The sequence below is a fragment of the Coturnix japonica genome, chromosome Z (assembly GCF_054131305.1).
Source record: "Coturnix japonica strain WE chromosome Z, WE-NBRP24, whole genome shotgun sequence".
In the NCBI taxonomy this organism is placed as follows: Eukaryota; Metazoa; Chordata; class Aves; order Galliformes; family Phasianidae; genus Coturnix; species Coturnix japonica.
In genome coordinates this window covers 46,291,698-46,319,197 of record NC_140702.1, presented here as the reverse complement: position 1 = coordinate 46,319,197, position 27,500 = coordinate 46,291,698, and the positions used below count along the sequence as shown (strand labels likewise).

At 34.1% G+C, this 27,500-nt stretch overlaps 1 protein-coding gene across 50 annotated transcripts in view; it reads right to left on the bottom strand.

Annotated features, from left to right (window-relative positions):
* PTPRD (protein tyrosine phosphatase receptor type D) overlaps window positions 1-27,500 on the bottom strand; it is a 1,031,962-nt gene that overhangs the window by 110,961 nt on the left and 893,501 nt on the right. For 25 of the 50 annotated variants that reach the window (XM_085529953.1, XM_085529959.1, XM_085529949.1 and 22 more), the window contains 11 exons: window positions 26,788-27,057; window positions 25,507-26,088; window positions 18,059-18,192; window positions 16,193-16,337; window positions 12,688-12,993; window positions 11,421-11,614; window positions 9,751-9,777; window positions 7,527-7,644; window positions 1,637-2,224; window positions 1,103-1,203; window positions 17-276 (listed from right to left, as the gene is read on the bottom strand). In XM_085529953.1, the coding sequence (XP_085386079.1) occupies window positions 17-276; window positions 1,103-1,203; window positions 1,637-2,224; window positions 7,527-7,644; window positions 9,751-9,777; window positions 11,421-11,614; window positions 12,688-12,993; window positions 16,193-16,337; window positions 18,059-18,192; window positions 25,507-26,088; window positions 26,788-27,057 (2,725 nt within the window). The remainder of the gene's footprint in view (window positions 1-16; window positions 277-1,102; window positions 1,204-1,636; window positions 2,225-7,526; window positions 7,645-9,750; window positions 9,778-11,420; window positions 11,615-12,687; window positions 12,994-16,192; window positions 16,338-18,058; window positions 18,193-25,506; window positions 26,089-26,787; window positions 27,058-27,500) is intronic. The other 25 variants (XM_085529962.1, XM_085529973.1, XM_085529976.1 and 22 more) reach the window with 5 other exon arrangements.

The window sequence follows — 27,500 nt, the reverse complement described above, 5'->3', positions numbered from 1 at the left end:
TCACCAAATCACTCACTTTATATTCTCATTTGATGGTACTTCTGGAAGTTCCACAGTTATCATGCCATCTAAGTTGGTTTTTCCAATGAAGACAGGCTTGGTGCGAAGCACATCTGGTGCAGTCTTTGCTGTCACTCTGTGCTGAAGACCTCCAGCACTGTTCCCTCTGTTTGTCAGCACAAATGAATACGATGTCTCTGGCTTCAAGTTAGTGATCAGTTTTTGAGTAGCACGTCCATCAACCTCCATCACCATTTTGCCATCATCATAAAGGATCTAAGTTAAATGTATAAATTCAGTACAATTTTTGTTACTAAGGGAAAGCAACAGATATCATCACATTCAGGAAAAAATGTGCTATATTAAAGTAGAGTTAGCACTCCTAAGGTCCAGTTTCACTTACTCAACTTCAGTAGCTTTGCTTGAATCAACTATTTATATCAAGACACACTTTCCTTAAAGTACCTTTCCTTATTTCAGTCATTCTCTATATTCAGAAAGATTTTAGCATCTTTTAGGTAATAAAATACTGTTCTTCACTGGCCACTGCCTGAGATGACAGGTCATGAAAAGTCACACAGAAGTGATGAAAGTCTTTTTATCTTGGCTGATGCTATAGTTAGTGGAGAAACAGAGTTTGAAAATTAATCATTGTAAATTTGAGATGAAAAGTCAAAAGGAATTCGTAGTCATTACAGAAAACAGTAAAAAAGAAAACTGTTCTCTTTTCATTGTTTAGTCTAAAACATAGATTGCAATGAACTACAGATCAGCAAGATATTTGCACCATGCATAACAAGCATCATCAGTGTGACTTGAAAACACCACAAGAAGTTCATAAAGCCAAAGGACTTAATTTAGCAGCCTGGGTCAGTGTTGCTGATTAGTTTGCGTTCTTCAATATAGTAATACATAACCCCCCCCCCACAAAAAAAACCAAAAAACAAAAAACAACAAAAACAAACAAACAAACAAACAAACCCAAAGCAAAACACACACACACACAACAAAAACCAAACACATAATTCAGCAAGGTACTTAAGTTGTTGAATGTTATCCTCTAATTTTCCTTTTACATTCTATCAAATAAAAAGCAACCTACTTTGAAAGGCAAAGCTGAGTTGTAGTTTTCTGGAATCTCCCAAGACAGCAAAACTGAAGTCTTCATTACTGCTTTAACATGAAAATTTTTTGCAAACACTGCTGGAAAAAAAAAAGAAATTTTGTATGTAAACAATATCTTGGAGTTTAGATTTTGTCATATTTCCACAGCTACCTTGGTGTATTAGCTTCCCATTTGGATCAAAGAAATGAAATTAATTCAGTTCTCCTACCTGTTCATTCACATCTAAATATTACATTCTAAGTCATTCTCACTCTTATCTAATGACAATCCAACATGTACATTCTCCTTACCTGTAAAAATTGTGAAGATGTTAGCCAGAACTTGTTTGGCAAGGGACAACTGAATTCTAAGGCATCCAAAACATATTAAGATTTACATACTTTACCTTTTGTGTTTGTTGAACCTATTTTTATGAATGGGCCGGTCAGTTTTATTTACAGCTTCAAAAACACTGATATCCAAAGACCGATACTCCTTTAAAGGTCAACGCCATAAGCAGACAAATCCTACCTTGATCCACTGGTAGTGTCCTGAACTGGACACTTGGACTATATGGACCAGGCCCTTTGCTTGTGTGGGCACGTACTTTTACATCATATGTGGTATCTGGTTTTAAGCCAGAAAGTGTCATAGTGGTATCAGCAGGAACAACAGGGAGTTCAACTGGCTGGTAAGCAACATTGATATCTCTGTACAAGATGGTATATTTGGTGATAATGCCATTTCTCTCTGCCAAGAGCGGCATCTGCCAAGTTAATTGAACTGATGTAGAAGTAGAACTTTCTGAGTGGAGATTTTGAGGAAATCCACTTGGCACTTCTTCAGGAACAGAAATCTCTTTAACCATCTCCTCCCCAAAGCCCACTTTATTTCTAGCTGAGAGCCTGAAGACATAAGAAGCTCCTTTGTGAATGTCTGTAGCTGTGAAATGATCTTCTTTTTCTGAGAACTCCATGGTTGTAAATGCATCCACATCCTTGCGACCAAATTTCAGGCGGTAACCCTGCAGCGGGCCAAAGGTGTCCACAGGAGGGTGCCACTGAATTAGAGCTGTATTCATCTGTGTGTGGCTAATCACGAGTCGAGGTTTTCCTGGAACTGTAGCAGAAATTTATTTAAAGATGATAAATAGAAACAGAACTGCACATAAAATTACTGAGGATAGCTTTAGCAGGAATATGCATAATTTTCCCTTCCCTCACTCTTCATTTCACAAATTGCAACTTTTTGAAAGAAATAATGTCTGCCTCCTGCACTATTGAGTCATACAGTGCAGTGAACTATAATAAAGTTATCAATTGTTCATTTTTTCCTTATCATTCTACTTACTACACTTTATAAATACAAAGAACATTCAGAGGCAAAGGAGTTAGAAACATCAATGAAGAAGTAGAACTTCAAACAGACATCTTATGAATGCCTCTGTCCTTGTTTAAAAAATAAAACTGTATTGCAATAAGCAATAGCTTAATTAATCCAAGTTACATTCCTATCATTCCTGTAGTAGTAGTAATAACAGAAAAATTAAAAGTCTGTAAATCTGTCTAACGTACTTCTTGCAACTGAATGGTAAAATGCTGCAGGAAGAAAGTCAGTTTCTTTGTGCAAATGAACTGGATTTCTTTTGGAGAGCAGCACGTGTAAAGGAAGCTCTTTTGTATTTGCACACCAGATAGGTTTAAGTGCTTAACTTAGGCCTAAGAGGCCAAACTGTTGATTCATCTTTTACAGAGGTTCATACCATAAGCGTAGTGGGCACATTCATTTTAGAGGACCTAATTTGCTCCTTGCTAATGTGATAATAATACAGCTCATATAATATATAATTTAGGGCTCCTGATATAACTTCAATTACTGTTTGTATTCCATTACATATATATATATATATGTATATAAAATCAACTATTTATATTTGCTTTCATGTTTATATATTAAAGAAATATTTCTATTCCAAATATATGTTTCTATTACAATTAAATATTTAATAATGGAGCAAATCCATCAGTATACATATATTTCTTGTTCATTGTGTGCCAATATCTGACAGGTCATGATACAATAGTGGTTTTTTAGGTAGTACTACCACAATAATAGTGTTCCATGACAGCAAATTATTTTAAAGAATATTTGAAGCTTTCTTGTACGAATATAATTATTGCATTGCGAGTTTTGGTTCCCAAATTGTTGAATTATTTTTAGTTCTCTGACACTCAAGCAAGTTAGACTCCTAATGTCAGAACTTCTGACTTCCATTCCAAAATTTATTAGGAAAAAGGACAGAAGAATGGCATGGCATGGCTTAAGAAAAATATCTTTCCTCATTAGATCTACCAACAATCAGTGCTAACATTGCTATTACTTGAATTTGAATTATAGTTAGTTTTTATACAAATTTTACAAATACCCTTCCTTTGAAATGCCTAACCCATCTGCAGATACACTCCTAGGAATTTTTTACTTCCATTACATAAAACTCTGGCAGTTCTGCTTTTATGGAACAAAGAAAAGATTACGAAGGATGTTAACACGCTGTATTTGTCTCTGCATAATAACTATTACCGAAACCACTGCAGCATACGGAAGAGAACAAGAGTCCACACAAATAGAATAACTCCCCCATCTTTCTATAAGGAATACCACTGAAAGTTGTTGTGATTTATTAATTTGATGCACTGCTTTTATTTCCACTCCCCACAATGGTGTATCTTAGAATAAAGTTAATTTTTACTTTGATGGTATGTAAAGATAAAGAAATTAGTACTTGTTATTTATCAGAAGAACATTAAAACATACACTGTGATTTAAGTAGTAAATAACACGTATTTTTAAAAATTTTAATATGAAGACTATGTGATTCTGAGAAGTATATTATTTTTTGCATAGAACTGAAAAACAGAACTCTGAGAATGACATGAACTTGTTAAAATGAGCCTGGAGGAGGGCCATGAAGATAATTAAATGGCGAGTGTAGGCTGAGAGTTAGGATTGTTCAGCCTGGTGAAGAGAAGGCTGTTCTTGTAGCAGTCTTCCAGTAGCTAAAAGTGACCCACAAGGAAGCTGGAGTGGGGCTTTTTGCATGCCCAGGTAGACAATGTATAAAGGGTGGATTTAGATTAGATATAAGAAATATTTTCTTCACTCTGGTTGTGGGAGGCACTGGAACAGGTTGCCCAGACAAATTATTGATTCATCTGTACTGTAAACAGTCTAGGCCAGGTTGAATGGAAGTTCGAACAAACAAATCTAGAGGAAGATGTCCCTGTCCAGAGAAGCAGGATGGAAACAGATGATCTTTATTGTTCCTTCCAACTCGAGTTATTCTATGATTAAGGAAGAAAATGTTATGATCTCTTTTTTTTTTTAAATTTTTTTATTTTTTTATTTCTTGATATCATTCAGTTAGTATCTTCCTTAAGTAGTATCAATTGTGAATATCACAGTCTTGTGAGAAAAATGCAGGATTTTGTACAGCCCGACATATAAAAGTGTCATGAAATTGCAATGTTTTGAAATTTCTTCTGATTACAATCCCTGAATTTGCAAAAATTTGAAATGAAATTAAAGTCCATGAAAAATATATTTTCAGATTTACTGAAGTAAACCTTCATAACTATGTAGCAAGTTGCCTCCCAAATTATGATCATATCACTCCATCTGTATCACTGTTATTACATCAGCTCGTTGTGACGACATAGTATTGCCATTAGAAGGATATTCAAGCTGCTTGTGATAAATTATGATTGTAATTTGTTTCTGTTAGCTGCTAGGAAGTATGCCAACTGTCTCCACAAATATTTTCTCCATACACACACACACACACACACACACATACACACAAATGAGGTAGAAAATGGAACAGTGATCTTTTTGAAACACTGATATTTTTCAGATCTATAGCTATGCATGGATTAAACTTAGAATGAATTTTCTATTTCAAGTGTGTTGTCCATCACGGAGAACAAATTCCACATAATAGGCAAGCAGTTGTATTAGGAGACTTAGCAATTTAAAGTTTGAAATAATTCTACAGGAAAAAAACAAACAAACAAAAAAAACCCAACAACAACAACAAAAAAACCTTTGATATCACTGATAAGTAAGTAATCTTGTTTGTTGTCAATATCTTGTAAATAATATCAAATTTTCACTAATAATTTTAGATTTCCTACTATTTTGAGGTGGAAACTGTCATTAATATTTTTTCTTCCATTCAGTTTTTAATGAATACAAGATGAAAACACACTTTGCAATGAAATTGTTAACAGCTCTCTTAAGTTCACTAATACCTGCAGTTACCATCATGTAGACATTTACATTTGGTGACTTTTTCCTGTCTAATAATGAAAATTTGTATCACTAATCAGGAACAGATGAATAGCTAGTTTTTATCTGAATAACTGCTTTTAAATCACTACTCTTGAATAATAAGCTTATCCAGTAAACATTTAAACACACATTCACCTATCATATATACTATATTTTATGCATATAACATCATTCATATTCATACATCTGTGCATGTATGTATCTGTGCATAATATCTGCACAGATATTTATTTTAATAATATTTATTATATAAACAATATTTATATATTATTATATAAATATTTATATATTTATTATATAAATAATATTTATATCTGTATAGATATGTTCATGATTTATACTTTTAAAACTAAACTAGAAAGTTAGACCCACCACTTTTTTTTTAAATATGTAAATATTAAATTTTTAGGAACAACAACAACAAAAAAAGTGAAAATCAAATGGAATCTCAAAAAGGAGATTACTTCAAATCTACAAGCCGTGGTATTAATGCATCATTCATTCTGTGTGATGAATTCTCACAGCAAGCAAGCCAGACATTCTTGGTAGTAACTGCATGTATTATTTCATTTTTCAAATACCTACATTTGAATTTTCAGTATAATGTGAGATCAACCACAGCAAGTTGTAACAACAAAGTTAAGATGCTCATATAAACTAGAAGACGGGAAGATAGGAAGGAGAAAAATGGTAACTAGCAACTTCAGAAACCAGAAGCAGGGATTACTTATCCACAATGTGAAGCAAATAACAAGAACACTGTAACATGTCTGACATTTAAAGTTACATCTAATTCTCGGTTCTCCAGTCACTCAGGATTTGTTTAATTTTCTAAAGAAATGTCAGAGATCTTAGAAGAATTAACCAAGAAAAATCAATGAGGTCAAAATACATAGGAGTTTCAAGTTCTACAAGCTGATTTGCAAAGACTATTCTTCCATATGTAAAAGTAAGCAAATCATGATCAATGTAATCGTGTTTATGTAAATTGGATACTGAACTTTTTAAACAATTTTGGATCATGTGCCACTTTTCCTAAATCAAGTTCATATGCAGTTGGGAATTATGCAGCATTATTTTCAGACCACAAGAATTTAGGAGGGAGGAGGTTTGGGTGGAAGCTTTGACACACATCCAGAGTAATGATTGGATGGTCCAATCGGAGATGCAATTAGACTCCAAGATAAAGATTTTTACAAGACAGATGATAAAACTGGGGATATATGTTGCTCAGATTAGTACAGTATAAATTTTTCAAAAATGAATTTAAAGCACAAGTCACCCAGTATAAATACGAATACTCATAGGCTTGGACTTTACATGTTAGTATGGGCAACACTTCACTATTAAGATGTGATACGAAGAGTTCCATGTGATTGTAACAGAATAACTCTACAAATTACACTAGAAAATCCAGCAGATTAACATCCACAGGATGTGAACACACACAAGTTAACACCATGTTGAAGCTGTAGTAGCATTATTAGTCTAATCTGCTCCACAGCAAGAAATTTCAGTTTAAAAAAATCGCACTCTTCACAAGAGAAATTCTGTTCACCCAACCACTGGCAAATGAACAAGCTGAACTTGTCATATGGTCAGATACATGTCATCTGCAATCAAGTGCAGACTGTCCACAGTTACATGCTGTATTTTACCACTATTTATCCCTCAGATTGCCTCTGTCTTCAGGGTTCCTCATTTCTCAATTCTTTTCTAATTCTCTGTCTTAATAATCACATTTTTCTGAGAAAATAATCTTTTTTTTTTTTTTTTTTTTTTTTTTCCCCTCTCTCTCTCCAGGAAGGCACCAATCAGAATAGAACAGCTGCTAAAAAGTACAAATGCCACTTTTTGTCTGCTTTTGAATTGAGAGAATGGGGTTGGGGGACAGCACTTATGTTTTCATCTAAAGGTCAACTACTGAAGAAGAAAACCTATGTCCTATGAACGTTTTCCCAAACTACAGGAAACATCCAAACCACATTACTGAAAACAAAACAAAACCAAAACAAACAAAACAAAAAGGTATGTATAAGGATTTGCTCAGAGATTTATTAGTATATGGTGTTACCTGCACCAGTAGTAGATACAAGTTTGGGCTTGCTGCGAGCTCCATCACCTTTTGTTGTGTAGGCTGTCACAGTGAAGGAGTATGTAGTGTCAGGCAGAAGTCCAGAAATTATCATTTCCTAAGATGAAATAAAACCAGAAAAAAAAAATTAAAATTTGATTGATTGATTTCTAGGAGAGTACTGAATCTTTAAGACAACTTCTGTATAATAAACACAGCACAGATGCTTTGGTGCTACTGGAAGTACAAGCAAGCATTTGAGAACACCAACAGACTGTTCTGTGTAAAATAGAGCAATAATTCCCTTGCTTAAAAAATTAGAGTGCAATTCTAAATAGAATGCTACAGGTAGTTCAAGGCACAAGGTTCAGTGTCTAAATGGTGTAAACAGTGAATAAGCCCATATGAAATATATTGCTTGAGGAAATTTGCTGATATTGTGACATGTGTTCATATGTGGAAACAAAACTTACTTCAACTCAGCCATTTACAGGCCGTCATTAAAGTAGTTCTGAAATGCCTACAAAGTAAGTACATTGCAGTTGTATCCACATTTTAATGTCATTGCAGCTCAGCTGAGCAAGAAAACCTCTTTTGTCTCATTACACTTTATTTTCAATTTATATTACTGGTTGGAATTTACATTTAAAGATCTCAAAGGGCTTGAGAAACAATTCAGTCTGAAAGTCTAGAAGAGCTAACTGTTTTAGTTAGTGTTTTAAAATAGTATAATAAATAGTAAAATAAAAAGTAAAATAGTGTTTTACTATTAAAAATATGACCAGAGACTAAAAATGACAAATAAGAAAAAGCTATAAAACAAGCAACTTTTCAGCTAGTACATGCACACATAAACAGTGGTGAATTCAAAGCCAGACAACTGAGATGAATGTTTAAGGACATGCAAAGGAAGATGGGACTCAATACTCACAATGTAAATAATTTAATATGTAAATATAAAAGGTCAGTATTTACAGGTAACTGAAAGGTTCTAAATTCATGACTCATCTACTTCCAGTTTGTAACCACTAGATTATGCCTGTGCATTTTCACATGCTGAATTATTTATGTTAAATTTCACTGCTGTCAGAGAGAAGGTATATGTATGTATCAACCATAGTAACCACTTAATAGAAAGAATTATAGATCAAACTAACCACAGGACATGGATTTTTTTACATATTGGCTATGAGCTCAGTACAGAGGTGGATAGAACTTGTCATTTTAGTCACCATCCGTTATTAACATTGCAGAATGTTCAGATGGAGTGGGGAAAAAATAAATAAATAAAAAATTACTCCAACAAAATAAAAGTGTATTTAAAACAATCAGATCAAAAGAGCAACAATAAACACACCAATCCAGTACCAAAACCCTGCTCCTTAGAGCCTCAGATCTCAGAATGGAATTGAGCCTAAAATCCAAAATCATCAAGATTCATTTTGCTTCTTTCAAGGGGACTGATATTAAAAGAATAAAATTGCAAAATGAAAGAACAAAATAAATATATAAATAAATAAAATTAAATTAAAAAATCACATTTTTAAACAGTGATGAAGCTGTCATCCTCATCTAAAATAAGCAGTACTCTGTGGTGTAACAGAGGTACGACTGCATATAGTGCTGTCATTTAGAAGTCTGACTTGGATACAGCAAACATGCATAATATAGGCATAACCAGTATAGGGCTTTTGACATTAATGCTAGCGTACATAATACCATTGCTGAATTACCCAAAAGGAAGTACAACTAACTTCAACCTTTAGCTACAAAAAATAAAAGTTACACTTCAAAAGAATACAGAAAACTTTCAACTATTTATTTGCAATTCCAAACCATTCTGGTTTTATTATTCTAACAGCACTTTTTAAGGAGAAAATTATGAAGCAAGGTTAGTAACAGCCACAAAAAGAAGAAAACACAAACCATTTATGTGAACATGAATATTTCAAGAACATGCTAATCTCCAAAACAAACAAACAACAAAAAAAATCCCACTCTCCCTGGTGAGGGGAAAAAATCCAGATGTTGGTACATGCATCTGTTCACATGAAAAAAAGAAAAAAGAAAAAAAAAAAAAAAGGAAAAAAAAAAAAGAAAAAAAAGTAAGCCTAAAAAATTAAAGGAGGCTACAAGCAAACAAGAAAAATATAAGATGAACAAAAAAAACAAAACAAACAAAAAAACAACACTCACTTATTCTGGCCAGTCAAAAACTACTCACATGTTCAGTAGCATCATCATATTCCCACTGATTGAGAGTAAAGAACATTGGAAAGAAAAACAAAAGAAGTGAAAAGAATATGTAGCCTGGTTGAGTTAATCTTTTGTTCTTAATAGTACAATAATTAAGAAAGATGTCTGGAAAAATCGTGTAGAATTTGAGTTAATTGTGTAGACTCATGTAGAATGTGGTTAATGAAATCAGGCCAGGCATTTTTAATTTCACATCTGCTCCCCTCAAAAAACATCTATCTCTCTTCCCTTGAAAGACAGAAAAATTAATGAATCTTCTTGTATCACATATTAATATTTTATGATGGATTGTATTAGCAAAAGCCACAGAGACAAAATTAAATTCTTTGTGGTGTATTTAATCACGTTACCAGACTATATGCTATATTTTCTGCAAATTCATTCAATGCCTTATTAATACCACGATGCCATGATTTTTCAGACTTGAAACCTAACCAGACCAAGGTCATATACAGTCAGGGTCTTTGCACTATGTACAAGCCCTGATAATGTATCATAAAAATAAACGAAGGAGTACTGAGAGGAGAAAGGAGGTGACGAATTTGAATGTCAGTTCAAAGCGGAATTTGGATAAAAGGCACAACGGCTTTATAATATTAGAGCTCCAATATCACACCTAGAATTCCCTTCTAACATTTCAGCATTTAAAATGATTTTATACTACTTCCATGTAGAAGCTAAAATTGAGAACACAAGCAAGAACAAAACAACAACAAACTGATCTCAAATTGGTTCTACAGAGCTGAAAACTAGAATTAAGCCTATGAGAAAAAAAGAGAAAACAACAACAAAAGCCAAAATAAATGTATTTATTCAAATGGAAGAGGAGGATTTCTCTCTTTAGCTTAATGTTAAATTTCTTCATCTTAGTATCTGCAGTCCTTAAACTGACCTAGTTGCAAGACGTATAATAGTTTTGATGCAGACTTGTAATTCCAGAGCTAGAAGCCTTGTGAACATTCAGTTTAACAGAATAATAGCATATTCCAATCAGTAAAACTCTACTGCTGAGGATTTTTAAGCTTAATGTTATCAGACTTGTGCTTCCATTATGTCTCATCATTTATAAAACAGATGTGCAATTTCACATATAAAACCTACTGATGTGAATAATGACAAACATAAATACTTCACTGCTTTCTAAGGTCACAAAAATAAATTCATTTCCTCTGAACTATGTGAGAAGGTAGGTAAATAATTATGATAGAAGCACAGTAGTAATGGTTTAACAAAGGACTCTCCTCTAGGCTCTCCATTTAAATAAGTAAATAAACACTGGGTGGTTGAATCAGTGCAAATTGTGTTACATTGGCTGTGACCTGTACAGATACTTCTGTGCCCTTACAGCTCTAAGCAAAGCTATAGGAAGAAGTACCAAGGCTTATAGTACTTATGGGAACCGACAGAATGGCATAGCTTTGGGTGTATGACTACACAAAAGGGTGACTACGTTTTTGATCCAGAAATCTTTAAATGTAAATATTTTGGAAAGCATTCATCAAATAGAGATGGAAAAAACAAAAACAAAAACAAACAAACAAAAAATGTAGCTAGTAAAATAAAATATGGAAGTATCTAAATGTTTAGAATATTGAAAGTATTTGTTACAACACTTAAAATATGTTATGCTCTAGTTACCTGTGCATCAGCCAGCATGATGTCCTTCAGCATGGGCTGGCCCTTTGGCTCCCCATTTTCCATTCTTACATAGTGGACCTGGTATCCTCGGATTTGACCATGCTGCTTATTGGGTACAGGTGAACGCCATGACACCTTAACAGCAGTAGAGTTGACAGCCTCTACCTCGACTTTGCGAGGAGGACCACTAGGAACTGGAACAACATCATTGGATAAAACAAAATTACAGGCACCTGACCCACCCATGACTTTTGCTTTTTTTTTCTTTTCTTTTTTTTTTTTTTTTTAAAGGGCAGACTCGCTATGTTTTCTCTGAAGAATACAAGTGGTTCAATAAATATAAATGCTCAACCAATCTGCTCTACCTTTCAGTGAAAAGATCAAAAAACATGACTGATGCAAAAAAAAAAATGGAAGAAAAAAAGAGTATTAGAGAAATAGAAAAACATGTAAAAATGCACAAAAGCCAAGGAAGATGCTTTGAGAGTCAAAGCATTAGAGTAAAAAGAGGTATTGTAATCATCAAAATAATAACAATAATAAAAACACAAAATATTTCCAAAAAAATTTCCCTTATATTTTTTTGTTTGATTGATTGATTTTTTTTCCCCTTTTATTTTGTTCTTTCTTTCCTTTTCTTTCCTTTTCTTTCTTTCTTTCCTTTTCTTTCCTTTTCTTTCTTTCTTTCTTTTTTTTTTTCTTTCTTTCTTTTTTTTTCTGTAATATAAAAAGGATGTTGATAATCAGGCTGTCTTCTGTCATTTTAAAGCATAGAAGAAAATAAAATATGTGGAGCATCAGCTTTCCAAGATCAAAAACAAAACAAAACAAACAAACAAACAAAAAAAAGTTAAAAATAAAAAAAAAAAAAGAAAGAAATTAAAAGTCAAAAATTACAAGACAGAACAAGAAAGAGTTAAAAATACATGAAGAATATTTAGTAAGTTTTTCAAAACAACCATGGTAAAACCAAGGAAAAGGTAGGAAGAATTTTCCCTCTGTTATTTTAATGCTGAAAGAGGAGAACGATGAATATTTGGGGGCTCAAAGGGGCAGTAGAGTCACTCCATTGACAAAATGGTGTTTTCTTTTAAGAAGTAAAAATATCAAGTATATAAATGAAGCACAAGTCTTTGATTAAAAATTAACCCCTCAAATTGTGATATCATCTTTGATTTCAGGAAAAAAGCAGCAAAAAGTATTGTTAGGTTATATAAAATATAGCAGATCAAGAGAGGTGCAAACCGATGTAGAGGAGGCAACATACCATCTTCATCTGTCCGAATCAATACTGCTAAGCTCTCTGGGCCAGGTCCAACATCAGTGTGGGCAGTCACAGAGATCCGGTACTCAGTCCATTTTTCCAGCTGTTCCAAAAGGTATTGGGTACTGTCCGAGGAAATTCCCAAAATTTCATGGGGTTTGACATCTTCTCCATCAATCTCAATGTACTTGATGGAGTATGCAGTGATAATGCCGTTCTGGTTTTCCACTGGTGGAGGTTTCCAACTTACCAAAATGCTAGTGGAGCTGGGGCTTGTGCAACTAATGTCTTGAGGAGGAGCTGATGGCTCTAGTGTCAGTAGTGGGTTAAAGGAGGATTTGAGTGAAAGGATAGGAGTGATTGAAAAAAAAATGAACAAAAGAAAAAAAAATAAAAATAAATAACAACAAAATGAAAATAAAAACTAAACAGAAAAAAAAAAGTAGGAACTTAAATAGCAAAACATCAGATAATCATATGCACCTTGGCTTATTAACATGAGTAAACTGAAAATAAATAGACTAATTAAATAGTGAAAAAAACATGTAGGGGAAATATATGACAATGAAACCTCAAAATAACATTACCTACCTGTATTAAAATTCTTCTTGAAATAAAACAAAAACATGACACTTCTATGGCTACTGATCTATTTTTATGATCAATGCAATTAGTGCAAGTTACAATATTTTAAATGATGCATTTCATATGTTAATTTGGAAATTTTGGATATATTGCCTTTAAGTGGGTTTTCTTTCTTTGAGAATATTTAGCCTCTTACAGAACACATTTTAACTTGCAATAATTACTAGAAATTACTCCAAACATTTTTTGTAGCCTCCCCGCTCTCATAAACAAATGATTCTATTTTATTTATTGACTTCTTTACTCACTGAATCTGCCTGACACAAATTAACGACAAACAACATTTGAGTGGAAAGCATACTAGAAACATGCATTCAAAAGAAGATGAAAAAGTCTTAGTCAAAGATTTACCTACCAGGAACAAGTGTCAGGATTGCTGATTCTGACTGTTACTTTTACTTACCATAAATCAGCTGTAAGCTTTATTTTTTTATTTACTCCTCTTGGCACACCTTTGCTAGCAAAGAATAAGTACTACCAGTAATATAGGTTATTCTATAGGAAAAACAGATATCTAGACCCAAACACTGTGCCAAGAAGCAGGTATTCATTTTACAAAGAGAGTTTACAACCTTGAGAGCCTCAGAAAGGTGAAAGACTTTGTTTCTCATCTTTTCACCAACGCCGATATTTTGGAGCAAAAGTGCTCATCGTTGCTGCTTCATAATCAAAGGAGTTTGTTAGCATAGTCACCTTTTCCAGAGTATTTATTCATGCATGACATTCCACTGCTTTCAGTGAGATAATTCAAGAACTGAAAGCTCAGTATGCATTCCTATTCTTAAATGAGATTCACCCTAGCAAAGTGTGTACATAGTAACTGAGAGCACTCAGATCTCTCTCTCTCTCACACACACAAATAAAAAATAAAAAACAATAAAACATAAATAAATTCTTGGGCAGACATGGACTTCTATCTTGTATGTGAGATCTGTATAAATCATTCATTTACTTATTAATTTATTTGTGTTTTTGTCTACTACTTTGTTTCCATTTCTAAAGGGAAAAGAGAAACAAATGGATTTTTGGTATTTATACCAGGCACATAAAATAAAATTAAAGCAACACAGAAAGCTTAGGGCCCTGCTGTGACCTATCACATTTACAGATGTATATTTCAGTTCCCTCCAGTTCTTTTACAGGGATCAATGGCTTTTCACTCACTATGATACTCTGTTCTTCTGAAGGAAAAGCAGGAGGGAATATATCAAACTAAAGGAGGTAGATAGAGGGACAAAGGGGAATTAGAGGATGATTGTTTTTGTTTTATTTTGTTTTATATTTTAATTTAACCAATTCAGGTTATCAAGTACTCAAAACATATTCTTCCATTTCTGCCATGAATTTTTAAAGGAACTAAAATGGAAGCAAAATGTTCCTTTAGGATTCTATGTCAAAATAAATCCCTCTGGCATTTTTTATCTGAAACCAAAATGAATGGCAGTTGAGTATTCTTGTGAACACTGCTAATGAACGCATTGAAGTTATCATTTTTAATCCCTGCCATTCAGCAAAATGCAAAATATTTCTTTAATGTAACTTAGGATAATCTGTAGCCTACCTGTGTAAGGACTTTTATTAAAGCATGTATTTATTCTTAAAATACACAACATTTAAACTTGTTGAAATCTTTTTAGAAGATAGCAAGGGTCTGATTATATACTACTGAAATCAATTACATTTTATTAGCATCTGAAGGAATAAACCCTCCACACCTGTTGTGTTTCAGAAGGGAAAAATGGCAATGTGTTTATACGTAAAACTTACATCCTTGGACTTCAAACGTTTAATCTCCATGCACAGTTTGCATACTCATCACCCACTATAGAGAATGAGAATTCTAAGTAGCTGAAATGACCACAGGAATAAATGAAGACCATTTTCTACAACAAATGAATGGTTTCACATTATTGAATTCAAACTAGGCATTGCCCCTAACTCTAAAACTAGTTTCATGCTATGTAATTGTTCTGTATGTTTATTAAAAATGACTTAGAAATATTTCAGTATAAAATTTCCTTTTGGTTAAATTAAAGATATACAGCACTACATCTCTGGTTATATTAATTATCATTAATATATCACACTAACAAATAACGTTGGTGTAATCACATGTCACACAATGCAAATTAAAAAAAAAAGCACTTCTGGAAATCATTTCTATGTATCTCATTGTTTTACTTAAATACTAATTTGAATATGGAAAAATGCATGTATAATTCTAATGTTTTACACCACATTTACACAGACCCTATTAACATTTTTTCCATAAGAATCCAGCTAAAAAAAAAAATAACAATAATAGTAAAAAAAGTTTTCTACTGGTGTAAATAATGAATTAGCCTTAGTAAAAGCCCTCATAATTGATATCAAATTTTAACTCAGGAAGAGTGGCTAGTGTAACAGTTATGAGGAAATTGTGATACAGTCAGCAACACCCTACACACAAGGATGTGCTACAGGACCAACCTATTACTACAGGAAACAAACAAGGTGAGTGGCCGCATGGAATTTTATAAGTAGGGGACTGTTTCTAATCTATACCTATTATCTATACCTCCTGCATGCTAAAACATCATCCCACTATTCCTATTACAACATGAATACAAAGGTAATTATGACAGTATAGTACTGTATCATTTCATACTTTCTTTCATTAAGTCTTCTCACTTGTTTTCTAAAGTTATTGAAAAATCACACACATCTTAAGTTGATCAATAGTTTAGGTATTCTGCTATAATAAGAACCAGGAATGCTACATTTTTTATCATTCCACTTTCTTCTCTTACTGTCCAATTGGGCTACTTAGACAAACATCTTCAACAAATATAAAAGGAGAATGTTAGTAAAGAAAGACACCTACTTGACTGCATGGTTCTTGCTGAGATTTCTGCTGTTGAAGCACCCAGACCCTGTGGAGAACGTGCTGCTAGACGAAATAAGTACAGGCTGTTTGGCTTCAGGCCTTGGAGACGATAAGATGTAGTAGGTTCAGTGGAAACCCGTTGCTAAAGGGAAGTAATGAGAGAGTCAAATGTGTAACATGATTAATATTCATAGAATCACAGAATCATTTTTGTTGAAGGGGACCTTTAAAGGTCATCTAGTCTAACTTCTGCAATGAACAGGGACACCAATAGAAAGATCAGGCTGCTCAGAGCCCATCCAGATTGACCTTGAATATCTTCAGGGATGGGGCATCATCCATCTCTCCAGACAAAATGTTCCAGGATCTCACAGCCATTAGTGTAAAAAAAAAATAAATTCTTGTATCCAATCAAAATCTAACATTTTTGGTTTGAAACCATTTCCCTTTCTCCTGTCATAACAGATTCTATTACAGAGTCTGTCTCCCTTTTTCATATAGCCCCTCCTTCAGATACTGAAAGACTGCTATTAGATGTCCCCATGTCAATTCTTTTCTACAGGCTGAATAGCTGCAGCTCTTTCAGCCTGTCCTTGCAGGGGAGGTGTTCCGTCTCTTGGATCCTCTGGATGTGCTCCATATGTGCCCTGTACTGAGATTACACATCTGAATGCAGTACTCCTGGTGATGTCTCACCAGCTCAGAGAACAGGGGCAGGTTCACCTCCCTCAACCTGCTGGCCACACTTCTTTGGGTGCAGCCCAGGATATGGTTGGCTTTCTGGGCCGTGAAGATGCTTTGCTGGCTCATGTTTAGCTGCCCATCCACCATACCCCTTTATACTTTCCAGTGAGAACATTTTCATTCAGAAATTCTGAATTACATACCTATATATATATTTATTTATATAAATATTTTATATTTATATATATATATATATATATATATATATATATATATATATGTATATATATATATATATAAAAATATTTTTAAATAATTTTTTAATACTCTGATTATAGCCCCTTTAGCAACATTTTTACATATAAATTCATGGAAAAAAGTATCAAATGAAAGCAAACTAAAAGAGAACAAAAAAATACATACTGCTTCTAAAAACTTTTTTTCTTTTTTTTTTTTAAAGCAGATAGCTTAATGGATTAGAGGCTACCAATTTAATAATACAGCATGAAAGCCTTGCATGACAGTAAACTACAAGAATTTGTTATGAGAGTGATCTCTGATTTAAGGATAACCCATAGTTAAATTTGTGTTCAAAATTTTAGGAAGATAATTCTTCTGCACAGTAATTCTTCTAAAAGGGACATCTAAACAGTTGTCTGCATCCTATTTGGAGGTTAAATATGCATCTGGCTCCCCCCTAGAGATGCTTATGCTCACATTTATTTATTCACTTTTTATATATGGAGCTGTAATGAATACAGGCTCAGCTGAAGAATCAGCAATGGGGTGGTGATGTAGAAGAAATCTATGCCAGTGACACTCTCCTGCTACCTTCTGAGACTGACATGATCTGTCTTTTGTTAGGAGTACCTGGCAATATCAAATGGTTTTGATAATAGAAGAACAGTTTATTCTACAAACTATAGTACCTATAGCACAGAGGCTCTCAAAATTTTTTATGAAATAATGGTTCAGAAAAATTTCATACTAGCTATAAATCTTTAGAAGGAAAATGTATTTTTATTCTCAAAGATTACTTAAACAAGATTTGAAAGTACTATATATGATGACAAAGAGAAATATATATTATCTACAGCTCAAAATAGATCAACCCATCAGGACTTTATGTCAAATTATTAAGAACAATTTAAAAGATGCATGATATTTTCACTTACTTACCTCCTCCCCATGCTCCCCATCTTTGTAAATCAATTCATAGCTGGAAATAGTATCAGAACGTGGAGGTGTCCAGGAAAGTAATATGCTTGTTTCAGACTCAGGTTCTGCCTTGAAGTTCAAAGGCTGTCCAGGGACTAGAGAAAAGAGGTTAGTAGTGTTGCCAGCTGTATTCTTTTCTTTCTTTCTTTGTTTCTTTCTTTCTTTCTTTCCTTCCTTCTTTCGTTCCTTCTTATTTTATTTTATTTTATTTTATTTTATTTTATTTTATTTTATTTTATTTTATTTTATTTTATTTTATTTTATTTTATTTTATTTTGTAATTGTAGCTGTTGTTTATTTCTATTTACATACGTATTGTTCAAATTCTTTAAATTATTATCTGAATAATTTACACATGATTAAATTTACTGAACTTAATAATAAATTAATCTGAACTGAGAAAGAGAACAACTACATATTTAACTTGCTTATTACAATTTTCTATGGATTTCAAACAGGTGCTTCACCATTCAAATATTGCACAGAGAGCTAAGACCTGGTATTGAATATCAACAAGTTTAACTCATGTATAAAATGGCAGATATATGTAAGACATGTAAGTATCAAATATATATGTGTGTATATAAAAAAGCCATACATTAGAAGTACTGGTCTTATAGCAGATGGGATAGAATTGCCAAGAAAACAGCATTAAAACCATTACACATGTCAACTCAACTCACGGATAACTGGCATGCTAAAGAAGTATTGCTCTTTAAGAATACTGAATGCTTTTACAACTCAAGAAATTAAGACTTACTGAAAATATCTTCAGTAGTGTTCTTTTTAAGTGGCTTATTAGCACACTTGTAATGAGTGGTATTGTTATCAATATAGCTAGATTTTTAGAAGCATTTTAATTGCAAGAATAAAATTACAACTTTGATTCTCTAAGTCAAGAATATCTTCACTTTTTAAGTCTTGTGTAACAGTCACAGAAATTACCTCCCTTATTTGCTGCTGAAAATTTATGCCAAATAACACTGACTGGGAAAAGGTAGTAAAATATATCCTGTCACTGGAATATATATAATCATTTTGGCATATGACTTCTAAAATATTAGTTTCAGTTAATACTGATGTTGCTAATGCATGAAAGAGTCTTCATCAGCATGTCTACCTTTTCAAGAAAAAAATGTGGAGTGCTCTCAATTTAAAAGAAAAAAAATCAGATGTGATGCTTAGAAAGAACAGGTACGACAAGTATGATATTATAATAATTGTCTTACTACCACTTTTCAGGGCAGAATTTTATTATAATATTACAAGTAAGCTTCTATTGGAGTAGAGACTTAAAAATAACATGAAGCAAATGGTAAAAATAACTTGTGACTATAATTATCTTCCCCAGACTTTTACAGAACATATATCCATAAATAACAGAAGCCTTGTGTATGCTAGTGGAGGTCTGATATCTAAACTTTAAACAGAGAAATAAACTGCACATGTAAAGTGCATAATGTAAAGTGCATAGTCCAGCTACACAAATTTTGTCATGTACTACCACTGATATATCTATAATTATATATATATATATATATATATATATATATATGTATATGTATGTTATATATGTATATATATATGGTATTTTGTTTTTTGTTGGTTTTTTTTTTTAGAAAAAAGGGAAAAAGGGAAAAAACAGGGAAAGGAATGTCTAGAATAAAGTTGTCTGTTTCTGAAGGAATGAGTGAGGGTAAGCAGAAGAGTCTATACAGAAAGAAAGATGCATAGGAGTAACCTGTATTTTTTCTAAAATTCACTTTGTTTAAAAAGAAAATACTTCCTGGTAACCACAAAGTCCAGAAAGGTTTTTGTTCTTAAAAAATAAATATAATAAAATGTAGACTTAGAGAAATACAGAACATCCTCACGTGGAAAGGACACAGAGTTGAGTTTGACTCATGGCTCCACAAGAAGCACCCAAAAACTGAACCAGACATCTCAGAACATTTTCTAAATACTTGAATTCTGGCCCGCTTGGTGCCATGATCATTTCCCCAGGGAACTACTTTCTTTGCCTGACCACCCTTTTCATGAAGTACCTTCTCCTAATATACAACCAGAAATTGACGTAGCTTCATTCTCTTGTCTTTATACCGTCACTAGAGTGAAAAGACCAGCGGTGCCCCTCTGTTCCCAATGTGAGGAAGCTGTGGACCACCAAGAGGCCCCTCCTGCGTCGCCTCTTCTCCAAGCTGAACAAACCAAGTGTCCTCAGCAAACCAAGTTACATACATCTTGCGCTCTAGACTCTTTATCATCTCATTCTCTGCAAAAATTCCCTACTAGTTTAATGTCCTTGCACACAGTACTCAAGCTGACACTTCACCAGCACAGAGCAGAGTGGAATGATCTCCTCTCTCAACCAGTTAGTAGGGCTTTCCCTGAAGAACTCCTGGATATGGCTGGCACCTTTGTCTGCCAGAACACACTGATAACTTGTATTCAAAATTCCATCAACTAGGACCACCAGTCACCCTCCCAAAGGACTGCTCTCCAGACTCTTGTCCCATAGTCTGTACATATACCCAGAGCTGCTCTGTTTGAGGTGCAGAATCTGATACTTGCTCCTGCTGAGTTCTATGCAATTGGTGATTGCCTGATCTGTCTACCTTAACGGGAGTCAACAGCTCCTTGCAATTTAGTGTCATCTGCAAATGTACTTAGATTACTTCAAGTCCGGTATCCAAGTTATATATGTAAACACTGAAGAGAACTGGCCCTAAAACGGAGCCCTGTGGAATTCCAACATAATAAGAAGCACAATCAACTAAGTATTTCTTATAGTTCAAGCTATGCTTTGCTATGCATCTGTCAACACAGTTCTTAGGTAAACATTGCAACTTTTGCAATTTTACAACTCTCCTGAGTATCAATCAGGTTGATGCTGATAATATCTGCAGATTTGTGTACCACAGAAATTGGTTTAAACTAGATGTGGATCTCCACCACACACTTTCCAAAACTTCACGACAAAATGTAAACTCTAGGAGCTATCTCCATGTGCTTCTTTTGCCATGGGTCTTTACCAAATGTATCTCACAAAACTCAGGTAGGCACCTGGCCATAAGCATTTTATTTGTTTCACCTGGCAGACAAAATCTGGTAAACTGACTTGTGAAAAAAAATGTTCCATTTCAGTGAGCATCAAAATAAAGGGAAACATTTATTTTGGTGAAGTAACCAAGAAACACATTTAGAGTTACATCACTTTTGCCTCATAAAAGGCCACAAAACGTCAAACAGCTTATGTTATATGCGTCATGATATTATTCTTGTGCTTTACATTTTCATTAATGCTTGTCAGGTGAGGATGGAGGGCACGAGTGCCAATTTTGAATTGAGCTATGGAGGGGAACACTCAGTGCACTCAAGGGCATCATGCTCTGAAATGGGAGCTGGAAAAAAAGGAGGAAGTGGTGGATGGAATGATCTGGAATTCAGCAGTATTAAGGCTGAGCCTTAGGAAAGCAGAGATCTTGCATGGATGTAGACTAGGGCTGGTGGGTAATTCTAGGGTAGTTCTAGAGGACAGTTTGGGACCTACATGCTGAGTGATGGCCAGTCATGTATCTGGGCAGCAACATGAGGCAGAACTGCACAAGTTGGTGTGAGTGGGATGCAGTCCTGACAACCAGAGGAGAGAAGGGTCTGTCTCTTTGAATAAAGGACTCATCAGATACTATCTGGGTACTGCATCTGGTTTGGGGCCTCCAGTTGAGGAAAGATTTCTATGAACATGTCCAAGTTCAATAAACAGACAGAAAGGAGAGGCTGTGGGACTGTGACTCATCCAGCTGGGAGAAGAGGAAGCTTAAGGGGCACCCAGAGGCAGTTCTAACATCATCAGAAGATGGAGGAGATGCAGCTAGGCTCTGCACATAATATGTGGCAACAGCATGAGAGGCAATGGCACAAGGTGAGATGTGAGAGCCTCAGACTTGAGCAGAAAAGTAATCTTTACCCCCAGCAGGAGAGTCTGGATGTGGAGGTGGGAATTCCACAGGCCAGGCTGTCTCAAGCATGAGGTATTTCATGGCCTGGTCTCTAGCTCTGGCTGAGCCTGCTGAGCAGGATAACTCTCCTTCTGCCAGCATCAGCAGGACTCTGTGATAACTGCAATCTGTGTATGGATACATGGACTGTAGAACATAGGCAGTAATCATAAATGACTGGTCAGGTGACCTATGTGATAGCTGGTAATACATTATAATAATAAATATATCAGCAAATGGAAAACAAAAGTTATTTCCTCTCTCTGCAGTAATATATTTTAAGAGCCTCATCCTCCTAGATTTCCTTTTGAAAACAACTTTTCTGGTGGATTTTCCAAATCCACCAGATTTGAAAGACACCTGGAAATTTGAAAGACATCCCAGGTATTTTACAGCCACAGTTAGGCAAATTCAAAGTTGAAAACACAGATAGGGAAAACTGGGAAAAAGGAAAATGACTACAAGGGTGATGGAAAAAAGTATGCAGAAAAAGTAGCAGATAGAAAAATGGAAGACTAATTTGGACAATATTCTCAGGAATTCTGCTTTGTACTTGGAAGTCTTTCGTGGAGCCAGGAGTTGAACTGGTTGATTCTCATTTTCCCTTTCAAGACAAGGTATTCTATGGTTCTATGAAATAGTTTAAAGCTCAGATTTTTCTGTAACATGGAAGGCAATGTACATGAATTTCTGACCAGTCTGAGTAAAGAAAGGAAACATGACGAGATGCACAAGAACCATGAACCGGACAGACTAACGGAGACATACCAACACAGTTTTTGTTTTCAGATAAAGTAAAAATAAACAGTAAGAAATATCATACTAAAGCTTATGTAGAAAACCTTTTATTCTAAAATTCATTGTTTGTAATTCAATTTGCCTTAATGCCTAAACAGTCCTGTTTCTATCTTATATTCCTTTTATGGATATACTCAGTACTAAATAGAGACAGTGTTAAATGTAGATTTTGATACTGAGCTTTCCTTATTCCCTTATCTCATCTTTATAGCTGTTTTCAGGTTATTTAATTTCTAAAAATGGTGCCTTTTTACACTGAAGAGAGCACTGCTGAAGATAGCTAAGCAAAAAGACAGGGCTTTTCTTTCAGAATACTTAAACATGAAGGTGAAAATAAAACTTTTATTTATTTATTTCGATGTTTGGTTTAATGATAAATATTTCCTTCTATTCCCCTCAAAGTTCATGTTCCTAGTGAATATTTTATTTAGAAATCCAGTTTTCAATTTCAAAACAGTTTCTACTAATCAGTAAGCTGAGAAACCACTCATGGAGTTCTTTCAAAGGACCATTCTTCTCTACTAACAAACAAAAGATTTTCATGAATAGGCTTTTTTAAACAAAAATTTTTAACCCCAAAATACCCAAATTCAAACACACATAAATGAAAATAAAGATTTGGAGGAAACTAGGAAGAGGCAGCAAGTCACAGCCATCAATCAGGTTTTTTTTTTTTTTTTTTTTTTTTTTTGCATGTACATGCTAATATTCCACAAACTAATTATAATTGCTAAATTACATATTTATCCATGATAGGCTTTGTTTCAGAAAAAGAAAACAATCAAATCCCAGTCATCATCCCATTATTATTTTTACATATGGTTCTATTAAATTCATATGGTTCTATTAAATTTATTTCTTCTGTTTATGATACATATATAATTTATCTGGCACGTATATATTTATTTGGATGATGTTCAATTATATTTCAATTATATTTAGACATAGGTTACAACAAATCTGGTAGAGGACATTTCTTTCTACAGTGCCCAATAAATGGATGAATCATGGTTTTTAAATATACAAATAACTATAACTCTGCATTACACTTTCTTACATATTTATCTCTTAGGACTTTAAAAAATTTGCTTTCAAGCAGAAGTGTCAGTGCTTAAAAAATGATGCTTGTGTGCTGCATTTTTAGTTTTGTTTTGATTTTCATCATCTCACATAAACAATGTCATGTCATTTCTGTAACAAAGCTGGAAATGTGGGGTAAGGCTCCCTCCTTTACTCTTAATATTGTCATAATTCTTCAGATTACAACAAAAATCAGAAACAAACGGGCATGTTTAGTGGAAAGTTTCTCTAAAGCTTTAACATATAGGGATTTTCTGAATTAACTTGAGCGAGTAATGCAATGTGATTAGTCCAGCTGAATCTCAATGCTCATTATGTCAATTGCTTCATCCTGCCCTGGTGAAGCTGCTGACAAACTTGCTAATATAAGAAAACTTACAACTGTAAATGAGAATGTAGACAAGAAAATCCAAAAAGTTAAACGTCAGTATAAAATATAGTACCTTAAAAATTTTACAGAAGTCAAAATTACCTAGGCCATTGCATAACACAGCATTTAAAAAGTGTTGAGTTTCCATTCCTTATCAAAGGTGTACTGATGTCTACTTTGAAAGAACAGATTAGCATACAGACATAAAAACTAGAACCAACTTTCTTCAATTATACTTAGATGTGCTTTTTAAAAGAATTTGAAAAATGCAACAATTATTCAACAGGAAGCATCCTAGCAATAAAAATCCAAATCACATAATATTTCTAGGTGATTTACAGTAACACTCAATACAGTTTTCTCTAAACCACTGGACAAAGGGAGCTTTTATTTCTTGTTCTTACAGTAAAACACCTTCTGCAGTGTCGCTCCACCAGAACTTCTGATTTCATAAAAATTCTCATCAATATTATTCACTATGCTTATTTGCCTTCTGCTAATAAAACTAATTCATAAATCTAAAACTACTCTGTAGAACCCAAACTAACTTAATGCATGAAACAAGGAAATGGTGATCTCATGGGATGTTTTTTATAGAGGTAGGCTGGATTTGTCTTTATAAATAAAACTGTAAAGAAGTGCCTGCATGTGCATACACAAGGATTGTTTTTAGTTTGGTTTGGTTTAAATGCTTTCTTGCTTTATGTATTTTCAGAACATGACCAAGTATTTGTGTATGCATGCAATGCACATGCATTTTAAGTTTTCATGAGCAAGATTCAATAGAATGATAATGCGTAAGAGCGACATGTGATACCAAAGCAAAAGATACTATCACAGTCAACTTTTCAAAGAAAGCTGTTGAAGAACTACATGATAGACAGTGCTGGTGCACAGGGTGCAGCAAAACAGAAGTAGTTATATTTGGCTGCCTGTGGGATGAAGGTCTCTCTGAGGCTTCAGTTAAAAACTTGAGTTAAACTTCTTGGGACTGATGAAAAAGGAAGAGAAATATATGAAAGTGTAAAGGAATAATTTTGTCTCTTCTGTGATAACTTGTACTGCGGAACTGAAAAGCTGTTATCCAAAATATCTGCCCTGAATGAACTATGTTTATTCTTCTCCCTCCCATCCCCATCAAATTTTGTTCTCTATAGCCTTACCTCCTGTTTGAGTGATGACTTGAATGTCACTGGAAAGTGGTCCATCCCCAACAGAAGTAAAAGCAAGAACCTTCACAGAGTATGTTTTCTGGGGCACGAGATTCCCAATAGTAGTGATATGGCTGTCAGCCACATTGTGTTTCAGCCAGCTGTTGACATGTTGAGTAGGGTCCATAGTATAATAAACTCTGTAACCTTGTATTTGTCCATTAGGTTCCTCAGGTTCTTCCCACTGTACCAAAATGGTGGTAGAGCTCAACATACGGGCCTGTACATTACGTGGTGCACTTGAAGGTGCTTGCTCTGAAGTCCTTGTTGACACAGGCTCACTGGGAGGCCCTCGCCCAATGTTGTTTACAGCAACTACTCGAAATTCATACTCTGAATATGGGCTTAAACCAGCCACACTATACCGTGTTGTGGCAACACCATCAATTTCTTTATAGGGCTCCTCAGAGTTCTTGGGCTTGTGTTGGATTATGTAGTAAGAAACTGGCTCAGGATTTCCAGAGTCCCAAGTCAGTGTTATACTTGTTGCTGTGCTTTCTGTCACCACTGGTGTCCCAGGAGGTTTAGGTAAGGCTGAAGATGAATACCAAAAATTAAAGTTAACATAGCTTAACAGCAGACATTAATTATTACATTAGCATATTTAAAAATACAAACAAATAAAAACAAACAAACAAACAAACAAACAAACAAAAACAAACAGGAAGATGGTAATGGAGAGAAATGCGATTTATTCAGAGCAAGATTCTGGCAATTACAATTTTCTCCAGAAATTTATCAGAAAAAATATCTAGCTCTGTAGTAAGAGGCTTATTAATATAAAACCATGACACTGAGTTTTTAGATAAATTCCTCAATCATATGCAGAAGAATAATCTAGTAGACAGTCAGTGAACCATTACAGTTTAATTTTCAAATATTTCTGGAGCTTCCGATATCCACTTACTCAAGAACAAGATAATTGAATACACAACCACTTTAGAAATCAAATGATTGCCTCTTAAATTTTTGTGCTGTTGACAAATATATGTAAGATTATTAAGTCTTCTATTTGCTTTAAATGAAAGCTGAGAACTAAATATGTGAGGGTAACGGAACACTGCAATTAAACTATCAGTATCAGCATTATTGCTGTCTGAATCTTTTTTTATCTCATGTCATTGATTGGTTGGAGATTTCTTAGTTTTCTCCAACAGAATTTACTTACTCAGAATGTGGACAGTGAAATGAAAGAAAGAAGAAACTTTCCAAAAATGTGTACTTGGGATATACCTTTGACAGTTATCTGTGCTATTGCTTCTATAACACCAAGGGTAGACATAGCAACACAAGTATAGTTTGCAGACTGCCTGACATCATTAAGCTCAAGGACATTCCTCCCTATTGGCATATCATCCTCTGGTGTCAAATCTTCTGCTCCTAGCATCCATTTCACATATGGCATTGGTGACCCCACTGCAACACACGTGATATTTACACTCCCGCCAGGCATGATCTCATGATTGGTTGGGGGGATCGAGAACCTTGGTGGGACCCGTCGAACTGGAACAAAACACAAAAAAAAAGGTAATAACATATACAAAAAAAAAGGAACTGCGTCTTGCATACAGACTACATGCAGTGTACAGACAGTTTTATGTTTTAATGTGTTATTCTGATTGGTCAGAAAATATGTAGAAAAGAAATACAAGACTATACAAGGATACTGTCTGCACACAATATCAATCATTCTATATTTACTTGATGTTATTATTAGGCACATTCATACAAAGGCTGATTCAAAGCTATTAGGGTCCCCACATATAACTAACTACATACTTACAATTCACAAACACCATGCAAAAGATACACACACACACATACGCACGCACGCACACACACACGCACACATATATATATGCATGTATTTCATATGTGTATACATATATATATGCATATAAGAAAACTGGAAAGTAAACAGCATGTTTGAATTGATTACCAAAACA